The sequence below is a fragment of the Streptopelia decaocto genome (genome assembly GCF_964273445.1).
Source record: "Streptopelia decaocto genome assembly, chromosome: 2".
NCBI lineage: Eukaryota > Metazoa > Chordata > Aves > Columbiformes > Columbidae > Streptopelia > Streptopelia decaocto.
In genome coordinates this window covers 101,324,770-101,350,057 of record NC_138655.1, presented here as the reverse complement: position 1 = coordinate 101,350,057, position 25,288 = coordinate 101,324,770, and the positions used below count along the sequence as shown (strand labels likewise).

At 40.2% G+C, this 25,288-nt stretch overlaps 1 protein-coding gene across 6 annotated transcripts in view; it reads right to left on the bottom strand.

The window, feature by feature from the left end:
* Nucleotides 1-25,288, bottom strand: part of TNS3 (tensin 3) — a 231,904-nt gene that overhangs the window by 3,898 nt on the left and 202,718 nt on the right. For all 6 annotated transcript variants that reach the window (XM_082044752.1, XM_082044751.1, XM_082044753.1 and 3 more), the window contains 10 exons: nt 23,630-23,801; nt 20,639-21,282; nt 19,957-20,043; nt 17,266-17,397; nt 14,963-15,058; nt 12,458-12,535; nt 9,893-9,970; nt 1,434-1,602; nt 593-661; nt 425-451 (listed from right to left, as the gene is read on the bottom strand). In XM_082044752.1, the coding sequence (XP_081900878.1) occupies nt 425-451; nt 593-661; nt 1,434-1,602; nt 9,893-9,970; nt 12,458-12,535; nt 14,963-15,058; nt 17,266-17,397; nt 19,957-20,043; nt 20,639-21,282; nt 23,630-23,801 (1,552 nt within the window). The remainder of the gene's footprint in view (nt 1-424; nt 452-592; nt 662-1,433; nt 1,603-9,892; nt 9,971-12,457; nt 12,536-14,962; nt 15,059-17,265; nt 17,398-19,956; nt 20,044-20,638; nt 21,283-23,629; nt 23,802-25,288) is intronic.

Below are 25,288 nucleotides of genomic sequence, written 5' to 3'. Positions count from 1 at the left end.
ACTTGTATTACTAAGAGCATTTTTATGTATATGCCACACACAGGATTTTATTTTTAAAGCTATCAGTCTATATGAGACCAGAAAGCTTGTGTTAGTGTTGCTGGACAAGTGGAACACAAAACTAAGTAGCAAATGGTTCTGCTTTCATTTCTGAAACTTTAGTCAAATCACAGATCTGCAACCTAAATAAACAGCGCTAGCTTTGGCTCCAAACATCCCACGATCACATAATTAGGCCTTGCCTTACAGAGATGCAGATGAAGTAAATTCTTAACTACAGTGGACAGAGAGACTTTTGTCTCTGAACAGCTGCCTTTCCTTCTACATCTCTGACCAAAATATTTTAGAACACTAAGAAACTGATCACTGTAATTATATTCCTAAAACTTTCAGTTAAAAGAGACTGAGACAGGTGCACACTTACTTTGCAGAAAGGCCATCTTTCGTCCATCTTATTGTCCATTAAGAAAGCAGTTAAAAAAAAAAAAAAAGAAGGAATGGAGAAAGAAAAATGAAACCTATGTTAGTTTTTTTTCTTTTTGTAGATCAACAACAAAAACAACATATGAGAAATACCGCTTGTCTTCCTTACTTTCTGTCCTGTGGATCCAAAGCACAGAAAATAACACTGTTGACTGGATAATGTCGCCGAAAAAAGAGTCTGGATAGGAAGAAGTAAAACAAGTTTTAGGAACAGTTAAGATGCTTAAAATTACCAATAAGCAGAACTGAAACAGAAATCATATTTAATCTAAATTTAATTATGATGATATATTATTTTTGCTATCTCTGAGTGACTTTGAAAGCCACCTGAACTGCTCTAACCAAATAAATCCATATTTAGAATTAGTGACATCTGACCCTCAAGCTAAGATAAATAAGTATGAAATACATCTTTTCTAAAAAATGGCCATTTAGATACTATGTCAGTAGGAAATACAAGTTCATGGAACTTGTGAACAATTTGAATATATTTAAAGTTTCAAAATATAAGCACTCCTAGGCATTATAATTTAAGGTTAACTGACTTACATGCTTACAGACCCCACGGAATTAAGAAGTCTTTCACTTTTTTTTTTTTTTTAGCCCATAATGAAATCGTGTTGTCTCTCCTTTGTTTTCAAATCTAAAGACACTGTGGTAGCCTTACTGGTGTTCAGTACAAAGTAAATATAAATTAACCTTTTATCATAGTATTTTACAGGGTATCCAAAGCATTATTACAAATACTGGAGACACACAGTGTCTGCTTAGGCCAACTCTGTTCAGTGACACTGGTAAAAGATACTGTGAACATCAATTATTTCACTGAGTATGTTGAACATCAAATGCTGGCAAAGCCATTTCTTTCCCTTTTTATTATACTCTGAGACAGAGACTGCAGACCATAACTAAGGAAATCAAATCAACAGCAGCCAATCTCTTTTGCTTACTTTCTTTGATTATCTGTCAGTGTGATTCCCTGTGCAGACACCTTGAAATGGACCACGGTTGAGATGGGAGAGGGATCCTGCACCAGTGTCAGGCTCAAGGCTTTCTGTACTGCCTGGTAGCCCGTGAGGGACTCCATCTCCACCGAATTCAGGTACCAAACATTACATGCTGTAATGAAAGAGGGGAAAGACTTTGAGAGGTCATCACCCAACAACAAGCAAATGGGTATCTTCTGAAAAAACAAACAAACAAACAAAATGTAAATTTTCTACTCTTGTAAACCAAACAGGAAAGACTGGCAGCAACTACCAAACCTTCTACATGTGCCTCACCTTGTCGCACTGTTGCTCCGTAATTTAAGACTAGAATTTCAGAGGCCAGAGGCCTTTTGATGTCCCTTTGTTTTTAATGCCTTTATATTTAACCAATGACTGTATTTATATATTACCCACAGCATTTAAAAAAATACAAGACAGCAGCAGAGGAGCCACTCATAGATACTATTAGGTTGGTGCAAAAGTAACTGCAGTTTTGGCTGTGAATTTTGAATAATTGTAACTAGTCTCAATCACATTTTTATTAATCAAAATAGGAACTGTTACAATCAACACATTTTTGCCAACAAGAAATATGTTTGTTTATTCCTGTAGCATAAAAATCCATGCTTCAGAATTCAACGAACCCTTGAAAGCATCTTCTGCATTCTGCTGGTTGTGGAAGCATTTTCCCCGCAAAATATTGTCAAGATGCCTGAAGAAGTGGTTATCAGCAAGAGGTCAGGTGAATATGGCAGATGAGGCCAAACTTCGTAGCCCAGTTGTACAACTTTTGAAGTGTTGGTTGTGTGACATGCAGTTGAGTGTTGTGACCATGACGTTTGTTTGGTGCAAATTTGGTTCTGGGAAGTGCTTTGGAGGTTCTCGGTCAAACCACTGAGCTGGCTGTCGCTGGCTGTCGTATAAAATCCACTCTTCATCGCATGTCACAATCTAATCAAGAAATGGTTCATTACTGTTGCATAGAATAGGAGAAGACAACACTTCAAAACAACAATTTTTTTGATTTTTGGTCAGCTCAAGAGGCACCCATTTACTGAGCTTTTTCACCTTTCCACATGCTGGATGACGACAGAATGGTCAACGTTGAGTTCTTCGGCAACTTCTCATGTAGTTGTAAGAAGATCAGGTTCGATAATTGCTCTCCATTGGTCATTGTCAACTTCTGATGGCTGACCACTACACTCCTCATCTTCAAGGCTCTTGTCTCCTTTGCAAAACTTCTTGAACCATCACTGCACTGTACGTTCATTAGCAGTTCCTGGGCCACATGTGTTGTTGATGTTGTGAGTTGTCTCCACTGCTTTATGATCCATTTTGAACTCAAATAAGAAAATTGCTCATATTAGCTTTTTGGTCTAACATAATTTCCATAGTCTAAAATACATATCAAATAAGCAGCAAGTAATAAGTCATCAGAAAAAAAAAAAAAAAAGGCGAGAAATGCGCATTAAAATGCTATATAACATAGCCACATTTATTTAAGCATGTATTCCAATACTGAAGAGCAAATTTCAATAATGAAAAAAACGCAATTCCTTTTATACCAACCTAATAATTTTTTTACTTGGTCTCCTATCAAATCTGCAGCAAGCACTAAGAAAAGAAGTATTAATAAGAAACATCTAATGGATATTAACTCCTGGCTTCAACGCTGGTGCCATCGTGAGGGTTTTGCCTTTTATGACAATGGAACATTATTTTACAAATATAACCGTGTCTGGAAGAGGCAACAGAATCTTTGGCAGTAGGTTGGCCAAACTGGAGAGGCAGGCTTTAAACTGATGAACTTAGGGGGTGGGGTCCAAAGTGGTGATGCTCACGCCATCACATCCAACTGGGGAATAAGCCAGGCCAACCAGAGCAGTGACAAATATTCCATGGCTGCCTCCCAAGATGAGAACCAGAAGGCCAACCACCTCAAGGGTACACATGGCTGCAGTGGATCCTTCTGTACCCCTCATGAGAAACCTGCGTGCTTGAGTACTTTTCTGAATTGTCTATACACCAACGCCCATAGCATGGGGAATAAACAGGAAGAATTAGAGATCTATGCATGTTCACAGGGCCATGATCTCATTGCTATTACAGAGAGGCGGTGGGACAGTTCACGTGACTGGAATGTGGTCATGGAAGGCTATGTACTTTTTAGGAAATACAGGCCAGCAAGGCGAGGTGGAGGAGTTGCATTTCATGTGAGAGAGCAACTTGAATGTCTTGAACTCTGCCTGGGGGGTATGAGGAATGAGTTGAGTCATTATGGGTAAAAATCAAGGGACAAGCTAACAAGGGGGACACTGCTGTGGGTGTTTACTACAGGTCACCTGATCAGGAAGAGGAAGGTGATGAGGTTTTCTACAGACAGCTGAAGTAGCCTCACAATTGCTTGCCCTGGTTCTCATAGGAGACTTCAGTCACCCTGACATCTGCTGGGTGGGCAACAGAGCTAAGAATGCACAGTCCAGGAGGCTCCTACATATCATTGATGGCAACTTCTTGACACAGGTGGTGGAGGAGCCAACGAGGTGCTACTGGAACCTGTTCTAACAAACCTAGAAGAACTGGTTGGAGATGTGAGGGCTGGGGGCAAACTTGGTTGCAGTGACCACGAGATGGTAGACTTCAGGATCCTGCGTGCAGGAAGCAGGGCAAAAAGTAGGACTAAAACCATGGACTTCAGCAGGGAAAACTTTGGTTTCCTCAAAGTCCTGCTTGGAAGAATCCCACTGGCTAGGGCTCTAGAAGGTAGTGGGGTCCAAGAGAACTGGGTAATATTGAAACATCACTTCCTCCAAGATCAAGACCGATGCATCCCTATGAGGAAGAAATGAAGTAAACAGACTAGGAGGCCAGCATGGATGACTAAGGAGCTCACATCAGAAGTCAGACAGAAGAAGGGTGTTCATGTAATGTGGAAAAAGGGACAGACCACCTGGAATGAATATAAGGTGGCTGTTAAGAGTATGCAGAGATGTCATGAGGAAGGCCAAGCTCCACTTGGAATTAAATCTGGCCAGGGATGTTAAGGACAACAAGAAAGGTTTCTTCAAGTACATCAGCAGCAAAAGGAAGGTTAGGAAAAATGTAGGTCCACTGCTGAATGAGGTGGGTGTCCTGGTGACAGATGGCAGAGAAAGCAGAGTTACTGAATGCCTTCTTCGCTTCCGTCTTTACTGCTAAGACAGGCCTTCAGAAATCTCAGACTCTAGAGATAGGATAGAAAGTCTGGAAAATGGAAGACTTTCCTTTGGTTGAGGAGAATCAGTTCAGAGATCATTTAAACCATTTAAACAAACTGGACATCCACAGATCTATGCGCCCTGATGGGATGCACCCACGAGTACTGAGAGAGTTGGCAGATGTTATTGCAAAGCCACTCTCCAACCACTTTGGAAGGTCTTGGATAACAGGAGAGGTGCCTGAGGACTGGAAGAAAGCCAGTGTTACTACAGTCTTCAAAGTGCAAGAAGGACAACCCAGGAAAACTACAGGCCAGTCAGCCTCACCCCAACCCCTGGAAAGGTGATGGAACAGCTCATTCTGGACATCATCTCCAAGCATGTGGAGGAAAATAAGGTTATCAGGAGTAGTCAACATGGATTCACCAAGGGGAAATCATGTTTGACCCACCTGATAGCCTTCTAGGATGGTATGACTGGCTGGGTAGACAAGGAGAGAGCAGTGGACGTTGTCTACCCTGACTTCAGCAAGAGTTTTGACACCGTCTCTCACAACATCATCATAGGCAAGCTCAGGAAGTACGGGCTGGATGAGTGCATGGTGAGATAGATCATGAACTGGCTGGATGGCAGAATTCAGAGGGTTGTGATCAATGGTGCAGAGTCTGGCTGGAGGCCTGTAGTTAGTGGGGTTCCCCAGGGGTCAGTACTGTGTTCAGTCCTATTCAACCTGCTCATCAATGATGTGGATGAAGAGACTGAGTGCACCATCAGCAAGTTTTGTGATCATACCAAACTGGGTGGAAGGGTTGATACACCAGAAGGCTGTGCTACTAATAAGTGAGGCTGGAGCCTGGACAGGCTGGATGACTGGGCAGAGAAGAACCTGATGAAATTCAACAAAGGCAAGTGCAGGGTCCTGCACCTGGGGAGGAGTAACCCCGGGCACCAGTACAGGTTAGCAGTGGACTTGCTGGAAAGCAGCATTTCAGAGAAGGACCTGGGAGCTCTGGTCAACAACAGGTTGACCGTGAATCAACAATGTGCCCTTGTGGCCAAGAAGTCCAAAGGTATCCTGGGGTGCATTAAGAAGAGTGTGACCAGCAGGGTCAAGGGAGGTTATCCTCCCCCTCTATCCTGCCCTGGTGAGGCCACATCTCGAGTGCTGCATCTAGTTCTGGGCTCCCCAGTTTAAGAAGGACAGGGAATTACTGGAGGGCTACAAAGATGATCAGGGGTCTGGAGCACCTTTCTTATGAGGAGAGACTGAGAGAGCTGGGTCTGTTCAGCCTGGAGAAGGCTGAGAAGGGATTTTATTTATGCTTATAAATATCGCAAGGGTGCGTGTCAAGAGAATGAGACTAGACTCTTTTTAGTGGTGCCCAATGATAGGATGAGTGGCATTGGGTACAGACTGAAGCATAGGAGGTTCCATCTGAACACGAGGAGAAACTCTTTTACTTTGAGGGTGACAGAGCACTGGAACAGGCTGCACAGAGAGGTTGCGGAGTCTCTTTCTCTGGATGCATTCCTGTGTGATTTGCTCTAGTTAAACCTATTTTAGGAGATGGGTTGGACTAGATGATCTCCAGAGGTCTCTTTCAACCCCAACCATTCTGTGATTCACATGCTTAATTACTTTGGTACTGTGGTATAAAGTCAAATTTACAAGGAGATTAAGAACATTTTTGAAGCTGAAAAGCCTTCTTAGTCTCACTCTACAGCACAAGCAAGAATGATTAAACGTATCTATAGCTAAACACTGGTACCAACAGACTTTGTGTTTTGGTAAAAACGTTTATGTATCCAGAACAGAATTTACAGTTCTGGCAGCCGACACATGCAAATTACCATGCTAATATTTCATTTATTTAGCAGTTTAACTTGGCTTTCCAACCTTCCTATAAAAGCAAAGTTTAAATTAAATCTAATAGCTTCACTTTTCATTTGGCTATTCTGTAATCTGACTAAAGCTTTCTCCTGTGACTATCTACATAAAATGCAGCTAGATATTGGCACTTTAAAAACAACCAATCGTAACATTTAAAGACTGCCTAAGTCTCAATTACATAAAAGTTTGTTTTAGAATCAAAAACATAAGTTTGATTCCAGCATGAAGAACTTCAGCCCAGTAACTTCAAGCTCTGGAGTCTCTCAGTGAAAGAAGCAATTCAGAGATTTGAACTGTGTGAGATTTCCCAAATGTATTTGCACATCGGTGTGATATTTTCCATAACCTTTGTTTGAATCAACTACTATACAATTTATGCAGAGGGGGATTTAAGATGATGTATGGCAAGTTCAGTGAGGCCTTCCTTGCTTAACAGCTTTCTGTAATGCATATTCAAAATTGTGAATAACGTTCCAAACCATAAGCTCTCTTCCCCTCACATCATTACCGTGCATGTTTGGTATGGATCTAAAGTTCTTCATTATCCTGTCAGCCTTTCCCACCACAGGCAGCTCACCTTGTTTCACAGTCACACTCCTCACCACTTCTGAGACTCAGAGGAAGGGTCTCCCTTCCTCTTCTGACTCATGTTGCAGTGCTGTCAACAAATTGTGTTTCGTTTCTAAACGAATAGCCAAGCATTTTGTCTAGATGGCCCTCAATGTGATAGTTCAAAAGCTATCACCAAATAAAGTGGGTCCCTTCTGTAGCACAAAAAAAAAATAAATGGAACCTTCTTCAAAAGTGTTGCAAAGTGTAAAAATGTCAGCTTAAAAAGGAGATTACAGGAAAGGAAACGTAATGAGAAAGGCTGAAAAGATTTCTCATTTAAGAACATCATGCGTGGTCTGATGAGGTATCAAATGGTAGCAATCCCACTGAAATCATACTCAAGGCTAGAACAAAAGGAAAACACCTACATCTATGTCTTCTTTGCAATGCAATTGCCCTGCCATGTCGCTGCTCTCGTCTCCCACAGGTAGCATTTTGTGGTCACATTCATGGTACCACCAATAGCTACAAAATGCGGCCATTCTGAATAATCCCTGCTGCTTTTAGACTGTGAATGTGCTTCATTCAGAATGCTTAGTCCCTTGACTGTATTAGTGGAAACGTCTAGGAAGAACCAGGTTTTATTTGGGGCAGAAAATTTTGCTGCTGAACAGGAAGGTTAATAAAGTAAGGTTTGTTCTAGGGAAAAGCCACTTATCTGTATAGTTCCTAGTCTTCATTTGTCACTCTAAGAAGCAAAGGATTTCTGTTCAGCTTCTGCATTTAGACAATGGCTGGAAATGCTCATTAGGTTACTGAGACATCTATAAAAAATTATCATCCTAGGAAAAGACATCTTCATGTTTTTGTTTGTGAAGTAGAAGAGTGAGGTAAGGCAGGGTAGGGAAAAAGTGCATCTGCTTTGACTGAACTGCAGGTGCTCACACAAGCTCAGATAGCTGGAAAAGAAACAATTTACATGGTTTGAGTCTGCACTTCTATGTTGAACTCCACAACTTAAATGTCACTACGACACACAGAAAATCAGTGGGAAATGATGTATCAAGGCAAAAAAACCCCCAACCTTTGAGAATCATTCATAGCTCATTTATCTCTTCAGGTCCCAAACCTTATTTAAAACCAAAAGCAACAAAACAGGGAAAAAAAAAAAAAACCCAACAGTGTGCCAAGATCCCCAAGTAATCCATGATGTGACAGCCCCCATAAGGAGCTATCTGACTACTGCCTCAACTCAAGTAAAAATTATTCCTTTTTCTTTGAAAAGCATTGCCTGAGCAAGGAAAAACAAATGTTTCTCAAAAGACAACACATGCCCCCTTCGCTGGGTTTTCAAGAGGGAAAATTCTACAAAAATTTGTTCTCCTTGTTTTTTATCCTGTTAGCCACAAACACTACCAGCACTGGCAGACAGAAAACCCAACATATGCTCAGTCCTGGCACTGCCTTGCAAAGGCTTGCCATTGCCTCAGCCATACATTCCTGCTTGATTACTGCACTCAAAGTGGTACTTCAAATTTTTAAGTCAAAGTAGACTGCTGTACAAGCAAGAAGCAACACTCCTACTCTCCAAAGCTGCTCAGCTTGGCAATTGTCCCCTTCAGAAGTGCCCTAAAATGGAGGAAGGCTATGAGGCAGCATTCTTATAAAGGGCATGCTTGGCCACAACCCTTCTGCTTGTGACTCCAGTGGTAGGCTAAACTCAAAGGACAGCAACAAATGTATTCTCCTGCTCTAATGTGACTAATAGGGTGGACAGACAGATCCTGGGAAGAATGCGTAACAGCCTGAAAAACAGGGACCATGGGAGGGTGCACACAGAATACCCTGGGCATGCCCACTGGACAGGGGAATGACATAGTGACTGCATTTCTACTAAGGACAGGCTTCAGATTACGAAAGGGTACTACTCAGAGTATTGTGTCCAATCATCATGGGTTAAGATGCCATCACATTTTTTCAGACAAGCTATTTCACTAGCTGTCTCTGGGTCAGCTGCACACAAACAAAGCAGATGAGAAGCAGAGCACATCTCTACACAGCTGCTGCGAATACCTCTGTTTGAGAATTATATAGATGAAACCAATGCACAGTACCACATCACTTGGAGGTCATCTTGTCAGGGTTCTTCTGCCACATCAATAAGGTCACAGTAAGACAACTTCACTTGCCAAAATGTATGCTGCAGTATGCATGACAATCCATAAAACAGCATCCAATGGAAAAGATACTGGACATTTCCCAATAACATGCAGCATCAAGTGAAGCACAGGGCAATGTTTTTTAATATATTTTTTTTCAGATTGACGGGACAGTAAGCATCTTCCAGTGGTACTGTTGAGCCCTATGCTGAGAACTTAGCCCTACTGAACACTTTCCTTAGTTGATCTTTGCAGGCCTCAGACATAATTCATGAACCACTGCAACTACATGTTGAAAATATCTTTTTTTTATGTTCATCAGTTATGAAAACAATATCACCACTTAAAAATTGCTGTGCTTGAACCAACCTGTGTGTACCTCATATTCTCATGGGAGACACAAGTAGAAAGCAAACACAGAGTTGTAGAACTTAGAAGCTAGTTGCAGAAAACAGAAAGAATTTGGTACAGATCCTCAAGGTGTCCTTTACACTTCTATATACCACTCTAAATTAACTGTTCCCTTAAACATCCTTCAGTCCAGTCTAAGCTTCAGCTTCTCACAGTCTGTGAGACACAAAATTTGGTGGCAGTCAAATGCAAGGAAAAAGTTCAACAGACCTGCACCCTGTTTGAGAAGCTCCGCTGCTGAATTTGCTGCAGTTTGTGGAGATGTTTCTGCTATCTCCTCCAAGGGATCTGCAAACAGAAAGCACTGTCTTGTTTGGACTTGAATTGACAAAGCAATGCACAAGGTTAAGTATGAGTTTAGCTTTTGTAATCGCTATCTTGTTTACTGGACAGCTCTTGGCCAAAAACATTAAACAATCTTGCATCTGCAGCTATAATCATTCCTGTGGTTTCTGTGCTGCATCAGTTTTTTTGCCTCCAGTGCTGCAGAAGGGATGCTCAACCTTTATTTTCTGACAGTAAGAGACATAACTTACATACCATATCTTGCAGGGACACACATGATGTCACATAAAACAATACTAGTAGTTATATTCCCTTATTACAACCTCAATTTTTTTTAAATAGTGCAATTTTAATTTTCATTTATTTTGCATAATTTACACTAACTTAGGCAGAAAGACTTTGTGATTCTATGATGAAATCTATTATTTGTATTTTGATTCAGAAGATGACAACATAATCCTTCTTTCTTCATACTTATGTAGAAAACAAACATCTGAAGTATTAAGACCTCAGTAGAATGCTTGCCTCCCAATCTTCTGTTAAAATTAGTGAGAAAACAGTCCATCAGTATGTTATTCTCTTCCTGTTAGCAAAGACCAGTCAGCAACTGCATGAAGTTTAACAAGGGCAAGTGCCACATTTTGCACCTGGGACATGGCAACGCTGGTTATACATACAGACTGGGGAACGAGATGCTGGAAAGCAGCTTCATGGAGAGGGATCTGGGGGTTCTGGTTGACAGCAAGTTGAACATGAGCCAACAGTGTGCTCTGGCAGCCAAGAGGGCCAACCTGTCCTGGGTGCATCAAGCACAGCATTGCCAGCCGGGCGAGGGAGGTGATTGTCCTGCTCTGCTCTGCACTGGTGTGGCCTCACCTGGAGCACTGTGTGCTGTGCTGGGCGCCACAGGACAGAAAGGATATAAAGCTACTGGAGAGTGTCCAGAAGAGGGCCATGAAGTTGTTGAAGGGTTTGGAGGGGAAGCTGTATGAGAAGCAGCTAAACTCACTTTGTTTGTTCTGCCTGGAGGAGACTGAGGGGAGAGCTCATGGCAGCTACAGCTTCCTCACAAGAGGAGGAGGGGCAGGTGCTGATCTCTTCTCTCTCGTGACCAGTGACAGAACCTGAGGGAATGGCAGAAAGATGTGCCAGGGGAGGTTTAAGTTGGACATTAGGAAAAGGTTCTTCACCCAGAGGGTGGTGGAGCACTGGAACAGGCTCCCCAGGGAGGTGTCACGGCCCCAAGCCTGACAGTGTTCAAGAAGAGACTGGACAAAGCCTTCAGACACATGGTGTGAACTGGGGGGTTGTCACATGCAGGGGCAGGAGTTGGACTCAATGATCCTTGTGGGTCACTTGCAACTCAGGACATTCTATGATTCTATTTTGGTTATATAAATGCATGTAAAACGATCTCACTCACTGCTGCATTCAACATGATTCCTGTTGTCTTTGAAGACATCCAAGTGAGGAAAAGAGCAGTAGTGTGACACTATTAATACATTTAGAGTTATCCATGTGCTTTAAGTAACTCCACGCACTGTGTCTAGTATCAGTAAGCACAGAAGATCGTCTTAAAATGCATGATTCAAAAATAAATCCAAAATAAAATTTCCCTGTGGTATGTTTTTTCAGGACAAGGCAAATTTTCAGTCCTGTACCTCTGCCGGAAGAGAAGGAGCTTTCCATTTTAAGTGACAAAGAGAAAAAGCCCACCTACCACACTGGTTTGCCATATAACAAGATCTCTGGTCACATCTACCATAGCATGTTTTTGTGCTAAACGGTTTCATTAACGTACCTGCATAATTCAAATGCTATGTTTGAACACTGATATACGGCCTTTAACAAAAGTTTAAAGAGTTCAGTAGAAAACCACAAGAATGTTCAACATTTCAATACTACATCTGGTGTTAACTTCATGTGGGAGATTAACAGACAACTGAATTATGGGGCAAGCATAGCTTTTGCTGTTGTCTTAGAGTGGTTTACGAAACTACCACAACCAAAATTAGAATTACAGTCCCATGATGCAGCACAGGCTTTCGATCATTTACTTAAACAATATTCGGACCTATGTAAGTTGCTACTTCCTTTCTGCCAGCGTCACACCCAGGGCACCTTCTGTCCTTTGTCTACTTGTCTTCCCTAAAGCCCTTTTGCTCCCCAGACCTGAATGAGTGGTTACATCTAACCATACATGGGCATAATTTCATGTCTGAGAAGTACATTTGTCTTCCTACATGCTAGATTACTGTGATTTCCATGACACATGTTTATGACTGGAATATCACAGTACGAGTCTGCTCACAATCACAGCTTGAGTAAGGGCCGTCAGCAGTACTGAAGAACCACCTTTAAAATACAGCTTCCTTCTCTGTGCATTCTTGCTTAGATCTTGACTTTTGACACATTCACCTGCCTTTAGACACTGACACTTTAAAGAAGAGCTTGGTTGGGTGTATCTCTTCTGTACTTTAACAAGCATACCTCTGTCTGGGATAAGGAGCTTGCAGGGCAATGCCAGTGGAGTGATGGAATGCTGATACACCAGAGCTGTCAAACTTCCTGTGGTCAGAAGAGTAACAAGACACACATGGTTAACTTGGAGAACAACGTGAACGCTTAACAGCTATGTTGGCCTTTAAGTATTCTATAGACCAAGGGGCCTCCCCTCCACCCCGCTATTTAAAAATATTCTCTTGGCACCTAAGCCAAGACCTTCTTCAGTCAGCTTTAGTGTATTCGTGTTTCCCAACACTGTCACAGTTGGATATACTTTAAATCATTAATCACAATCATATGATCCCTGTCCCTGCTTAAATACACTGCTTAAATCCTAGCCTAAATGGCTTTGCTTCAAATGGAGAAAGAGAAAAAATGACAAAACAAATGATATATGGAAGTCAGCAAATTCCTTTTGATGCTCTTATATGCTACATTATATGTAGTAAAATCTTATCAAGATAGTAAGTGCACAAGGGCTTGATGCTATGTGATGAGGCAGAGAATGAGCAAGGAATTCTGCCTTCCTCACCTAGTCTCCACTGTCTAGTCCTTTGTCTACATGCACCTCTATTTTGTGCTTATAAAACTAAAAAAGATGGTCTAGATAAAACCTCCGTTCAATGCAGCAGTGATGTACATAGCATTCTCTATTAAATTATTATTTTCTATTCAAAGTCACTTTTGTAATTCGGACTTAGCTTAAAATAATTAAACATTAGTTATTCCTGATATTAGCATGTGAGATCATCCTCTAAGGAGTGAGAGAAAGGCATAATATTCATTGGTCTGTTTGTATAAAAAGCCAACCTTTGATCCTGTTTACTAACAAACACTGAACATTATAATCATGCATTTGAGAAAAATCACAATTCAACCAAATCCAACCTCATTTTTACAGCCCATTGAAAACTGATTTGAAATGGAAAGACGACCCAGTCCTGCAATGGTCTCACAAAAATGCGAAGACCAATTGACACTACCAGTCCTTCATTGTGTTATCCATAGAGGTGTGTGACAGTGCCTGCCCACCTACTTTTTGAAGCAGTGTTGAGGCTGTAGACATTGAAAGATTAGGAGATGCTCAAACTAAATCATTAGTAGAGCTACATATGTGCCATAAACAGGTACTTCAAGATCAAAGTAGGACAGGGCTAAAAATTCTGATTTGAAACAGGTCTCATGTCAAACAGTGACAAAATTCAATCTACCTTTAAATAAGAATTTTCATTTTATACTTGCTCGTTTTATGGTAAATGAGACAACCCACTCATGGGTGTATTGAGTGTATGTGAGAAGGCTCGTAGCAGGAGGTACACGGGCTGCAGGGTGACCTCTGTGGGAAGAGGCCAGGGACACAGCCAGCTCCACACCCACTGCAGGGCACTGCTGAGCCATGGGTGGGATGCCTCTGAGGAAAAAAAAAACAAAACAAAACAAAAAACACCACCACAACAGGAAAGGACAGAAAAGGCTGTACAGAGACAGGAAGGGAACAAAAAGGGTGGGACACAGCAGAGGGAACACCAGAGTTGGAGGAGGTGCTCCAGGCATCCAAGTTGACATGCCCTATCCTGCAGCCTGTGGAGGACCTCACACTGGAGCCGACAGACATTTCCTGAAGGAACTGTGGCCCATGGAGAGTGCATGCTGGAGCAGATTTTCTTCTGGAAGGATGGCAGCCCATGTGGGAAGCCCAACCTCAGCAAGGAAAAAGTGCGAGAGGAACTGAGCAGCAGAGAGGAACTGTTCTGTAGTGACCATATGCCCCTCGCCCCTTCCTGCCCTGTCTGAGGGAAGCAGTGAAGTTCATCTCAGGAAAAATGGAAGGAAAAGTGTTGTTTTTTTTCTTTGTTTCTCACTACCTGAATATTGATTTTAATTGGCAAAAATTTTCCCCCAGTTGAGTCTCTTTTGTCCATGGCAATAACTGGTTAGCTACCTCCCTGTCTTCATCTCAACCCATGAGCTTTCTCATCTTATTTTCCCCTCCTGCTCTACTGAGGAGGGCAAATGAGTGAGCAGGTAGGTAGGTGTTTTGCTGTTTGCCACAACAGATAATGTGCATTCATCACAGCACGTTAGGTAGGCTGATGGAGCATTATGTTACCTTGTGAATGTCCCACTCTGGTGCCATTTTAGCCAGCTAGTGTATACAATATAACTATATAGTGCAGGACAAAATAAGGCAAAGGTCCTGAATCAATAAGGCACATCACAGTCATCTAGCTCAGCTGCCTGCAGCAGCACTCGTAGTGGCAGACAAGCCTGACTGCTTGATGCTTGGTCGCGTGCATCTATGCTAGAGTGCCCTGCACATAGACTTAAGGTAAATGTGTACAAGTCTCCTATAACCTTAGAATGGGTGCCTACAGAAACCATCAGGACTTGAGCAAAGTATTATCCCCCTTTTCACTCAAGTCTATAAAACACCTCTGGCAAAAGCAAAGAGTCTCCATTTTCTGTGTCGCTGTGACGCACAGTACTTACCAAAATATGGTTCATTTGGGCATCCTTTCAAGCGTACTCCCTTGTGAGTACATTCAATCAGAAAATGCCTTACAAGTTCATTTGACAAATCTCCAACTGTGTTGAAAAAGAAACAGAAAGCTCATGAAGAGAAGCAATGAACAGCCAACAGTCTCACAAATTAGCAGGTCTTTATGAAGCAGCTTTCCACATTACCACCAAATGTTTTATACACAGTATGTAAAGAATACATTAGGCCTGCTCTGATGCAGGTTTCAATCTGTAGTTAAGAGGCCATTTTGAAAAAACAAACAAAAAACCAAACAAAAACAACAAAACAACAACAAACCAAAAACAACAACCAAAAAAACCCACAGAAAACCAAATAAGTAAATAACTCACTTTAGACAATGAGTGGAAAAAGTTTTAAAATCATAAGTGACTGACATTCAAATATACACTGATGTCCAAAATATGCAAGCATGGTCCCAAGTACAGACAAGGAACAGAAATCTGGAAAATGAATGGTTAGAAATTCTGATGTGTTTCCCCATCAGAAAAATGTGTATCCAATAGGACAATGGAGTAAAAGTACAATAAAATAACTCAGATTTTTAAAAGTGACAGTTCTACTCACAGAACTTTTCCGGATTAAAACAACAGAATATTTAGTTACACAAAGGTAACGATGCCAAGTCTCACCATGAATTTTTAAGTATTAAACTGTTTGCAGTTTTACACTAAGCCTTTGCTCCTGAAAACAAACAACTACATGAAACACTCAGGTTTCACTACATTTTTAAAGACACTTTTTATCTCTCAGGAATCTAGGACAAACGAAAATTGTTAAAATGGATGTAATGAGGAGATCCAAAGTCCAAGAGGCATATGAAAATTCCCTTGAGATTTAGCATTCTTTTAAACATATACATACATATGCACACATATAATAAAGACGACTTAATTATTTACTGAAAGACTGGTTCACAGTATTTCACACCTGGCTATAAACCGAATCTCTCTCCAAATAATTAAAGGGTTATTTCATAGCAACAGAACAAAGCTAACCAACCATTCAAACCTTAACAAAAGAGCCACAAACACAAATGGTCCCTCTGACTCTGACCTATCTAACAGCCACAGTCCAGGAAACACATGACATGAAGTTTGTCTTTCAGCCTGATACAGATGAACACATTAATCTGGATAGTAGAAAGTTCTATGCAAGCAAATATTGCAAAGATCACCTTCTCAAACAACTAACTCATTGCCGTTATACTCTCATGGTATTAAAAATAAATTACTTCAAGGGTATGTGGGAACGGGAATCCTGGAACAAGAAACCCTGCAGGAGACTGAACAAATTTGTGAAGTGTAAGAACGCTGCAGTCTCAACAGGAATTTTCTCTTACTATCACTTGCCTGTGGCACAACTAACATAAAATGACTCTTGAAGGCTAGTAGAGTTTGAAATTCCATGCCTTCCTGGACTCCACTGGTCTGATGGTAAAAAAAATTACTAAAAACACCTACAACCACTCTCCATCTGCCTCCTTGTTGCTATCACCTCCGCAGTGCAACCCTGTTGTCTTCAATATATAAGACATCGCAGTCTCAAAATACCAGATTAAGGTATAAAATTTGAAAGTGTTATTGTAATAGAGGTGCACTGCTAACCTTGATCTTAAAAAAGCCCACCACCACCAAACCCACAACAGTCAACCAACCAACCAACAAACCGACGAAACCACACTTCCATAATCATGACACTAAGAATCACAGCTTTCTTGTGATCTCAGTTGCTTACCTTGCCAGGCAGCATGTACTAATGAAACATAATAAGATGTGTAAAAGGAAAACAGCAGCAAGGAAAACCACCTCGCTACCCCTGCAGTAGTACAAATGGAGCCAACTTTCCCTAGGGTAACCTCCTCAGATTTATATCTAATGTAAAACTGTCTCAGAACAAAACCCTGAGGTAAAAAATATTTAACTTTCCAGCCAAATGAAAACTTTACATGGTGGTATGTGGATCAGATGCAGACTTCTGATTTCTATGGAGGACTCATTACAGACACTGGTTTTCTGTTAGGTTAATTAGGTACAATATATGCACAGCCACAATGAACATACATTTCTAAGCCATGGTTAAACTACGTAAAGTACAACAAACATTTTATCCAGTCTCATTTAACAAGGTACCAAATGGAGCTTGTAATTCGAGTTGCATTTATTAGAAGAAGGGAGATTCCTCCAGATTATTACCCAGTAAGAAGGACTACTTTGTATGGCTTGCTAAGTAATAGACAGAAGGCATACAGTACCTTTTTTGTTTAACTGCAGCACAGAAGGAGGTGGTGTAGCAACTTTCATTGCTAGCCCATAGGCTCCCCGGAAAGAGTGACTGTCTCGAACAATGAATGACCCAGGTTCCTTGTCCTTGAGAACAGCAATGGCTGCGATGGATTCCAGGAAAGAGAGAAAAAAAACACAGTTCCAGAGCAATGCAGACACCCAAAAAGCACAGAAGTGCAAATCTGTGATTAAAAGGAGACTGAAGTAACTGAGATCCTTTTCTCTGTCTCCATTGCTGTACAACAGAATACAATCAAGTATATTTGGGCGATCTGAGTGGAAACATCTTATGCAAATCTCACAGATACTTATTTCAAGATAAACCTGATTTTTAAACTGAGGAGGACATGCAGGTCCCACCAGGATTCCTACAACCAGTGCAAGAACAAGCTGCCTACATTTTGTCAACTTGTTAGAAGCATGACAGAGAGCACAGCGCTCTGTAATTTCCAGGCTGACTAAACAGCACTGTTTTCCTATGCTACTTCAATGGGTAGAACAGATCCATTTTTGTTCACCACCAAGTTTCTGTCCCTGAAAAGCAAGTCTCACTTCCCTAGTAATTTTAAAGAAAAGGAAAAGAAGGTAAGTGAATATTTGCTCTTTGACTGTCCAGGCATTGAAATAATTCACATCTATATCCTGTGATCTGTGCTGGCAGTGTTCTATGAAGTCCTCCCCAGGAGGAACCATCTGCAGGGAAACTAGTCTTGCTTTACATGAGTCTGCTGCAGACTTCGAAATCCAGTACCTGAAAATCTTAAACTCACTTTGAAAAACGGCAAAAGGTTTATCTAATGATTGTTTTTCATCTGACCTTAAACCCTTAGCACTTCCATTTTTTTTTTTTTTTCCCCCCCCATGGAACTTTTTGGAAATACTTGAGTTTGTTTCCAGAATTTCTAATGATCACCAAGTCTTCAAAGAAACCCCAGAAAAAGCTCAGATTTGACCCTGGAGTCCTTAAATGTCTGTATACACAGAACATGGAGATTATGCATATGGGGCATGAAGTTGTATTTTACAGTGGCTTTATGCCATTGCCTAAGCAATAATTACATCAAACACACACATTTTTTTTCCACACAAAAAAAAGAGTAATAATAGAAAATCGTGAAAATACAGACATAATTGTATCTCCCGTTTAAGTGAGTAAAGCAAACGCGTACATATTCCATTCACCTGTCAGATGGTGAAGAAAACAACTATTTTCACAATAACCTGCCATGTGTTGAGAGGAGGATGAATATATAAAACCCTGCAGTTGAGCAATACTCACATAACACTACTAAGTCCACAGGACAGTAATAATTTGTCACAGAAGGAGCCCGTTAAGCACAAGAAAAAAGAACAAGTGCTTCCCCTCCTCAGCAACAGGATCTTAAAACACTTTTTAAAAAAGGAATTTTAACTGGTAGGGTGAAAAGACGCATACTGAAAGGTTGGGAGGATTTTCTTTTCATTTGTTCAAGCAGCTAGGTTTAAACTTCCTTTATTTTCTGGATTCACATCAAGTCCAGACTTTTTTTTTTGGCACATTTAAAGACTCAGTTCTCATTATGGGTGGGGAGCAGAGAAGAGGAAAGGGACTGGAGTGAAAGGACCAGTAAAACATCACCCAAAGACGAATTAATTATCTGTTTTCTATGATCTTTATTCCCCATGGCTCATATTTATTTATTTATAAGAGGCATCCTCGTAATTTGAGAAACTATGAACTACACAGACATAGCAATTCATTGTTTGCCAATAGCTGAAGGGTATTTTGGTTCAGCGTAAACTTCATTCCCAATGCAGAAGCAGTTAGTAATTTTTCCTTTTTGATAACTGAATTTTAAGTATACCAGCTTAAAATCCTGCCATAACTCACTAAATACAATTCAGACACAAGGACCATCAGACCAATTGCATTTGCAAGGCACCCAGCATGCTTTATTTACGCATTGTTGCTGAGACAAGGTATATAAGTTCATAAGTATACATTTTCACATACATAATAAAAGCTTTCTCCATCTCCTTCAGTAATACATCTACACATAGACGTACTATATCTAGATTGTACATCATTAAGATGTTCCACGGGAATGTTATTTCGTGACCTTTAAGAAATAATCTATGTCACTTGCAGCTGACAACGAAATTGAAGCTACAGAATGACTGGTAGATGAGGACAGTTTTATGATGACTTTCAGCTAATGAATTATTCTCTGATATTTAGCATCTCTCAACTTATTATCTGTGCAGTGAAACACACATGGCTGAGATCACGCCACAGCAGCACACTTGTACTCAGTTTCTGAGAGCAGACAGTTGTTTGGTATTGCATCCTGCACATCTGTCATTCCGAAAACCAGAGCTTTACAATAAAGTACATTTGCAGCAGATACCACAGGCAGATTTAAATTACTTTGTACTTAGTTCAGTTACGCTAATAATTAGTCTGATTAACTGAATATTTTTAAGGACTACCTGGCTGCCCTCCATGCTCAAATTCAGCTTTCGGATAAAAGAAATTCAGTGAGGTTGCCTGTGGCCCTTCTAGGTTTTTTATTTCTTCTTGTGTTTCTTTTAGACATCAGGTATGCATCAAAAAAATTTAAGAAATCACCAACTAGCCTTTCTGTGAGTGGATATGCCAGAACACGTATCAGTTGATATACCTTGTTCTCTTGAAATATCTGGCTTATACCAGAACTTGGATGTGTCCTGGACAAATTTTACAGTCACATGCTTATCAGTTGTGTTCTCTGTGAAATAAAAGGGAAAAAAACATCAAGAAATTTTTTTACATTCGAAAGCATTTTATACTTGTTGTTCCAATTTTCAATTACCTCAATTATTTAAAAAACTCATGATCAGGACAATCTAAAGAAACTCTGAACTGATTTAGAAACAGCAAATATAATGCCATACACTAAGATTCTGAAAGTATTATTGAAGTTTACGAAACACATAAAAAACCTATTGCATTTATAAAGCTGTATTCAATACAAAGCTTCTCAATAGGGTCCAGTGAACACACACATTTTTAACTATTCTTGGCACAAGTCTAGAAAGGTGCAAAGAGAACCCAGCTCTTATTAAAAGAAACTTGTGGTTGGCAGTTTGAAAGGTAGGCTGCCCTTGGTTGGAATCTACAGAAGTACAGAAAGAATTCTGCAACCTTGTTCTGAATAGAACATCCAAAGCCAGTGAACTGGTGCCACTTATTGCAAATGTTTACGTCCTCTATGCCACTTAAACTCCATTGTTTCCTACCCTCCACCCCCCTTTTAAAGTCACCTAATTTATAAACTCACATGAAATCTAATGTATTTTGCATATCTCTGATGCAAAACCTACCTGGCACTGGGGAAGTGCTTAACATTTTTGAGAAATCTGGGAGGACATTTGGGAAGGGGATGCTGATTGTGCTTCCACTGTGGGGGCTAGAGAAGCCACTTGAAGAAGGTGACACAGAGGTAAAGGAACGGTCTCCTTCAGAGGACCTCTTTTTCTCTGGAAGAGGCGGTTGAGCATGTATGTTCCCTCCACGGTGCTGCTGAACCATACTGTTCTGACTGTCATGTCCAGAGGCCTCTGTAACAAAGTTTTGTGTCAAAAAGCCATTGTCCTCAGCATTTGCCACTGATGAGCTCATGGTTTTAGGAGAGATGCTAGCACTGGCTATGAAATTAGCTTGTTTCTGCTCTTGGGGGGAGTTACTCCCCATGTTGCCCCCGCTGTAGCTCAGGTAGGCCTGGGTACTGCTGCTGACAGCAGGTTCTTGCTGTGGCTCTGCTGGTGAATTCTCCAGGCTGCTCAGGGTGATGACTTGCAGTCCTGGTGTTTGGAAATGAGACAAGAGAGAGACATTCTGCATGGCATTTGAAAATTCAGAGGGTACAAGGTAACCTCCCGGTGGCCTGCTGTTTCCCATTGAAAGCTGGAGAGATGGGGTAGCTTTAGGGCCGCTTTCAAGCCAAGGGCTTTCTGTTGCAGAAGAGCTGTCAAAAAAAAAAAAAAAAAGCCAAAAATTGAACACAAAAGTTAAACAGACAAATCCTTCCCTTAAAATGTCACTGTACAACCCATACTGTAGTGATCATTGAAAGTAATGAATCACATCACTCAGGACAATACCTGAGGGTGCTCTTTGACAACATGCTGGACCTGGTGATGCAGCTGGATCAAGGGATTCCAGCCCCACCATGATTACCCATTCCTTCAGTGCAGGTCATTACTTTTCTGCCTTATCCTCCATCTAGCCATGCTGATGGGATAGTTTCTAAGTTTGTGCTGTAAACCAGGCCATCAAACTAATCACAGTTAAAAACACTCTTCCCCCATTTTAGAGGGTTACTTCTACTATGAATCAATTCAGTGAAGCTGTTCACAGCATTGCTTCACATACAGTAGTCCTGTATGTGTTCCATATCTACATGATGAGGTGTGGTGCTATCCAGAAAAGAGCAGAAATTTCTCAAGCAGAGGTTTATGGAAGAAAACTGATGCTGCCACAGCATTTCTTACAGGCAGAGAGTATCTTATTCTCATAAAAAAACCAAAAAGACCCAACCAAAACCAAAACACGAAAACCAAAACTAAAAATGGGTTAAGGAGCTAGCTGTACACCATCACACAATGAATGAATAACTATGATAAGAACACAGTCCACAAGACCCAGCTCTTAGATCAGGTCTCTTTTAATAAAATTTATACTAAAAAGGGAATGGAGGCAGGTCCGATGGTTACTTTATTTGATGAAGGAACATTTTTTCCTTTATTAATTTTTAAATGATTTCAACAGTAAACATTAGATTGCTACTGGGTAGCAATTCCACCCACTCAAGTGAAAAATAACAGATATCCTTCTAAACAAGACAAACAAAGCATCTGATGAAACCATCTGATAAAAGCTTAAATTGTCTCGTTTCTTCTTGAAGTGAATTGCCTTTAGACTGTAGCTGGAAAACATTATCAGCAACATAAATGTAGAGAAAAAATACTCATTGTGACTTGCAAAGGGGAAAGACTTATAAAAAGTATAAAAATATATATACAAAAAACATATAAAAAATATAAAGGACTTTTAATTAAAAGGCAGCTGTGGAAATTGATACCAGTAGATTTGAACACATCAAAGAAGCAGCACCATAAAAAATGGAAGTAAAGCAAATGTAAGAAGACATAATTGCAAGGAAAAAAACCCGCAGCTGTAGCTATCTGCGAGATGAAATGAAATGTGACAGAAAAAATATTTAGAAAGAAGGGAACAAAATTTTCTAGATAAAGTTTGAAGTTGGAATGTAAACTTGATAATGACTGCATTGCCTGATAAGTTGCTATTTCATATCCACTTGAAATGTTAAATTGCCTCCTCCTCAGAAAATACTATTTTGTTCAGTCCTATGATTCATATTCAGAATCACAAAATGAAAACATTCTTTCACAGTGCAAGTACTGATTGAAAATGAAATCAATTAGATGGGAAGAGAAATAAAAGATAAATCGGTATCAACATACTTAAGTCCTCACTGAGAGTCTTACACACCAACCAACAGCATTCCACATACTCACTGTGAAAAAGGAGCCAATTATCCAAGAACAAGAATAGGATAATTAGCCACAAAGGAATGTTGGTGTAGAGTGATAGGAAAGGAAACCTAATCAGCTGCAATGTAATACAGAAATATAGGGCACAGCTAATGACTGACCATCCATCATCAGGGCTTTCTGAAACTTCTAACAGTAACCTGGGACCTCATTCGTTTGTGGTGTTGCCTGCTATTTCTCATCTTATGCTGTAAGCTCCTTGGGATGACTATTTTGTAAATCTGAACTATTCAAGCTCTGGTCCAGAACTCTACATATTTACTACAATGTGAAATAATAAAGTCTCTTGGCCTGCTGAGCAGTTGAAAGGGAGTCAGCTATTCACTACCAAAAGCAAATCTTCTGACATTTTACTGAGAAGAAATGCAGGTACTGCAGGGAGAAGAGTACTCCCTCTCTCTCACATACAACTTATTCCAATGTGAAATTTCATGAAATGCTTTTCAGTACAGCATTAGAGAAGCTTGTTAAGCACACAGGAAAACATGTATGAGCTTGTGGTAGTATATAATAAAGTAAATGAGCTATAAATTCCTATTTACTTTCATATTCCTATTTATTTTCAAAGCTAATTGTGTCATGGTAAATTCTAGCTGGTGGACAACTTCATAATGAAGTGTCACAACCCAACTCAAAGTCCTTGGACAAATGCTCTGCAATGAAGATGCAAGTATAGTATCTTGGCTGGAAACCATAGTTATGAGAACTGAACAATAAAGGAGGAGAATATTTTCCTACCTTTCTCCTCCTGGAATAGGACTGTTACTTGAAACAGTACATGAAGATGTAAAACAGTGTTGGAAGGAGGGATCCGTCTGCATGCTGGCCCTCAGCAAAGGAGGGTTAGTGCCCACAGTGCTGTCAGACATCACCAGAGAGTGGTTAACGGCTTCTGTGTAACTTCGAGATTCTGCAGCAAAAGAAGCAAAGTAAAAGGCAAGTTAAAAAAAAAACAAAACAAAACAACAAACTTGCATTTTTATGGACCTTGTACTGAAAAAGGTGTTGCAAAACAACCTATTTTCTTCTTAACAGGACTATAAAGAACAAATTTTATTTGTTTGAGCAGTAACAAATTTTATTTGTTTGGCATGGGCTTTAGTTATGAGTACAGCTACAGGTGTCAGGTATGATTTTGTTCATACCACACAGGCAAAAAAGGTAAAGGAAATATTTTCTAAGAGTTTGCAAATGGCATCAGAGTTATTGGTTTCTGTGCTGATTCAAGTCTGAACTATGTTCAACTTAATTATATTGGACATAAATACTACAGGATACAGTTTAAACAGATGTATTCGGATGAGTAATAATGTGGATGGTATTACTGAAGAGCCTTATACAGGAACAGTTTAATCCCCCTTTTTTACAGGTACATTTTAATAACCAGTCAAGCTGTAATGAGGATTATGTTTAATTATTCTGGCATAGTCTAAAGCAAACCAACAGCTATTCACATAAGCTCAGGTTCTATGGCACTATTTTGTACCAGAGAAAAGGCCATGCACTAAGATACTACAAATGCCTTCATACATCTCAAAGCATGTGCAAAGGCAGTCAACAAGTCAACAATGAATAGCTCCATTGCCCTCAACACTTGCAGGACTGGAATGCAATTAAGGTGATCACAGATGAAACAATCTCTAGTTACTGCCTCTTGAGCAGATACACTTCAAAAGACTGAGGGTGAGAAAACACACAAGAAAGTTAAAATTTCAACAATTCCAGTCCTGCACAGAGTTACGATCATGTTAATGCATCTTTTCCATATGAAACGCTAATGTAAAAAGAAGGAAGGTTCTCATTATTTCTGTGAGCACCACTGAAACCAGTCTAAATAAGTCTTCTTTTTCCTTTGATTCATGGCAAAGCCTGGCTCTGTTATTATTTGGAAGAGGAGGGTGCAAGGTACTTAAAAGAAATGTCTGAGATAAGAAAATCTGCAAATCAGTGGTCTGACTGAAAACCATCTGAATTCCTCACATAGCACACATACTGCACAGAGCAAACATCTAATTGGAGGAGGGAAACATCAGAAAATTGCATCGCTGTCTTTTAGCTGTACCAATTGCTTTAACTATATCCACACCAGCCATAAAAGTGAACTTTAAGGAAATACTGAAGAAATGTGTGTGGTGTGGAAGAGCTAGAGAGATCTGAATCTGTAGCTATCTATCAGATCAGATATATATTACAGTCATTCTCATACTGATGCAAACACAGAAAAAGCTGGGTCCATAAACCCATGATTTAGGCCATATCCCTACTGAAATCAGTGGCGCTTGTTTATGCAAGGATTACCAAGTCTGACTGTTTACCCAAGTATTATAAGGATTTATGTGAAGCCTTGAGCAATTATTTCAACATATAATTAATATTACTTGGTCTCAACTATTATCT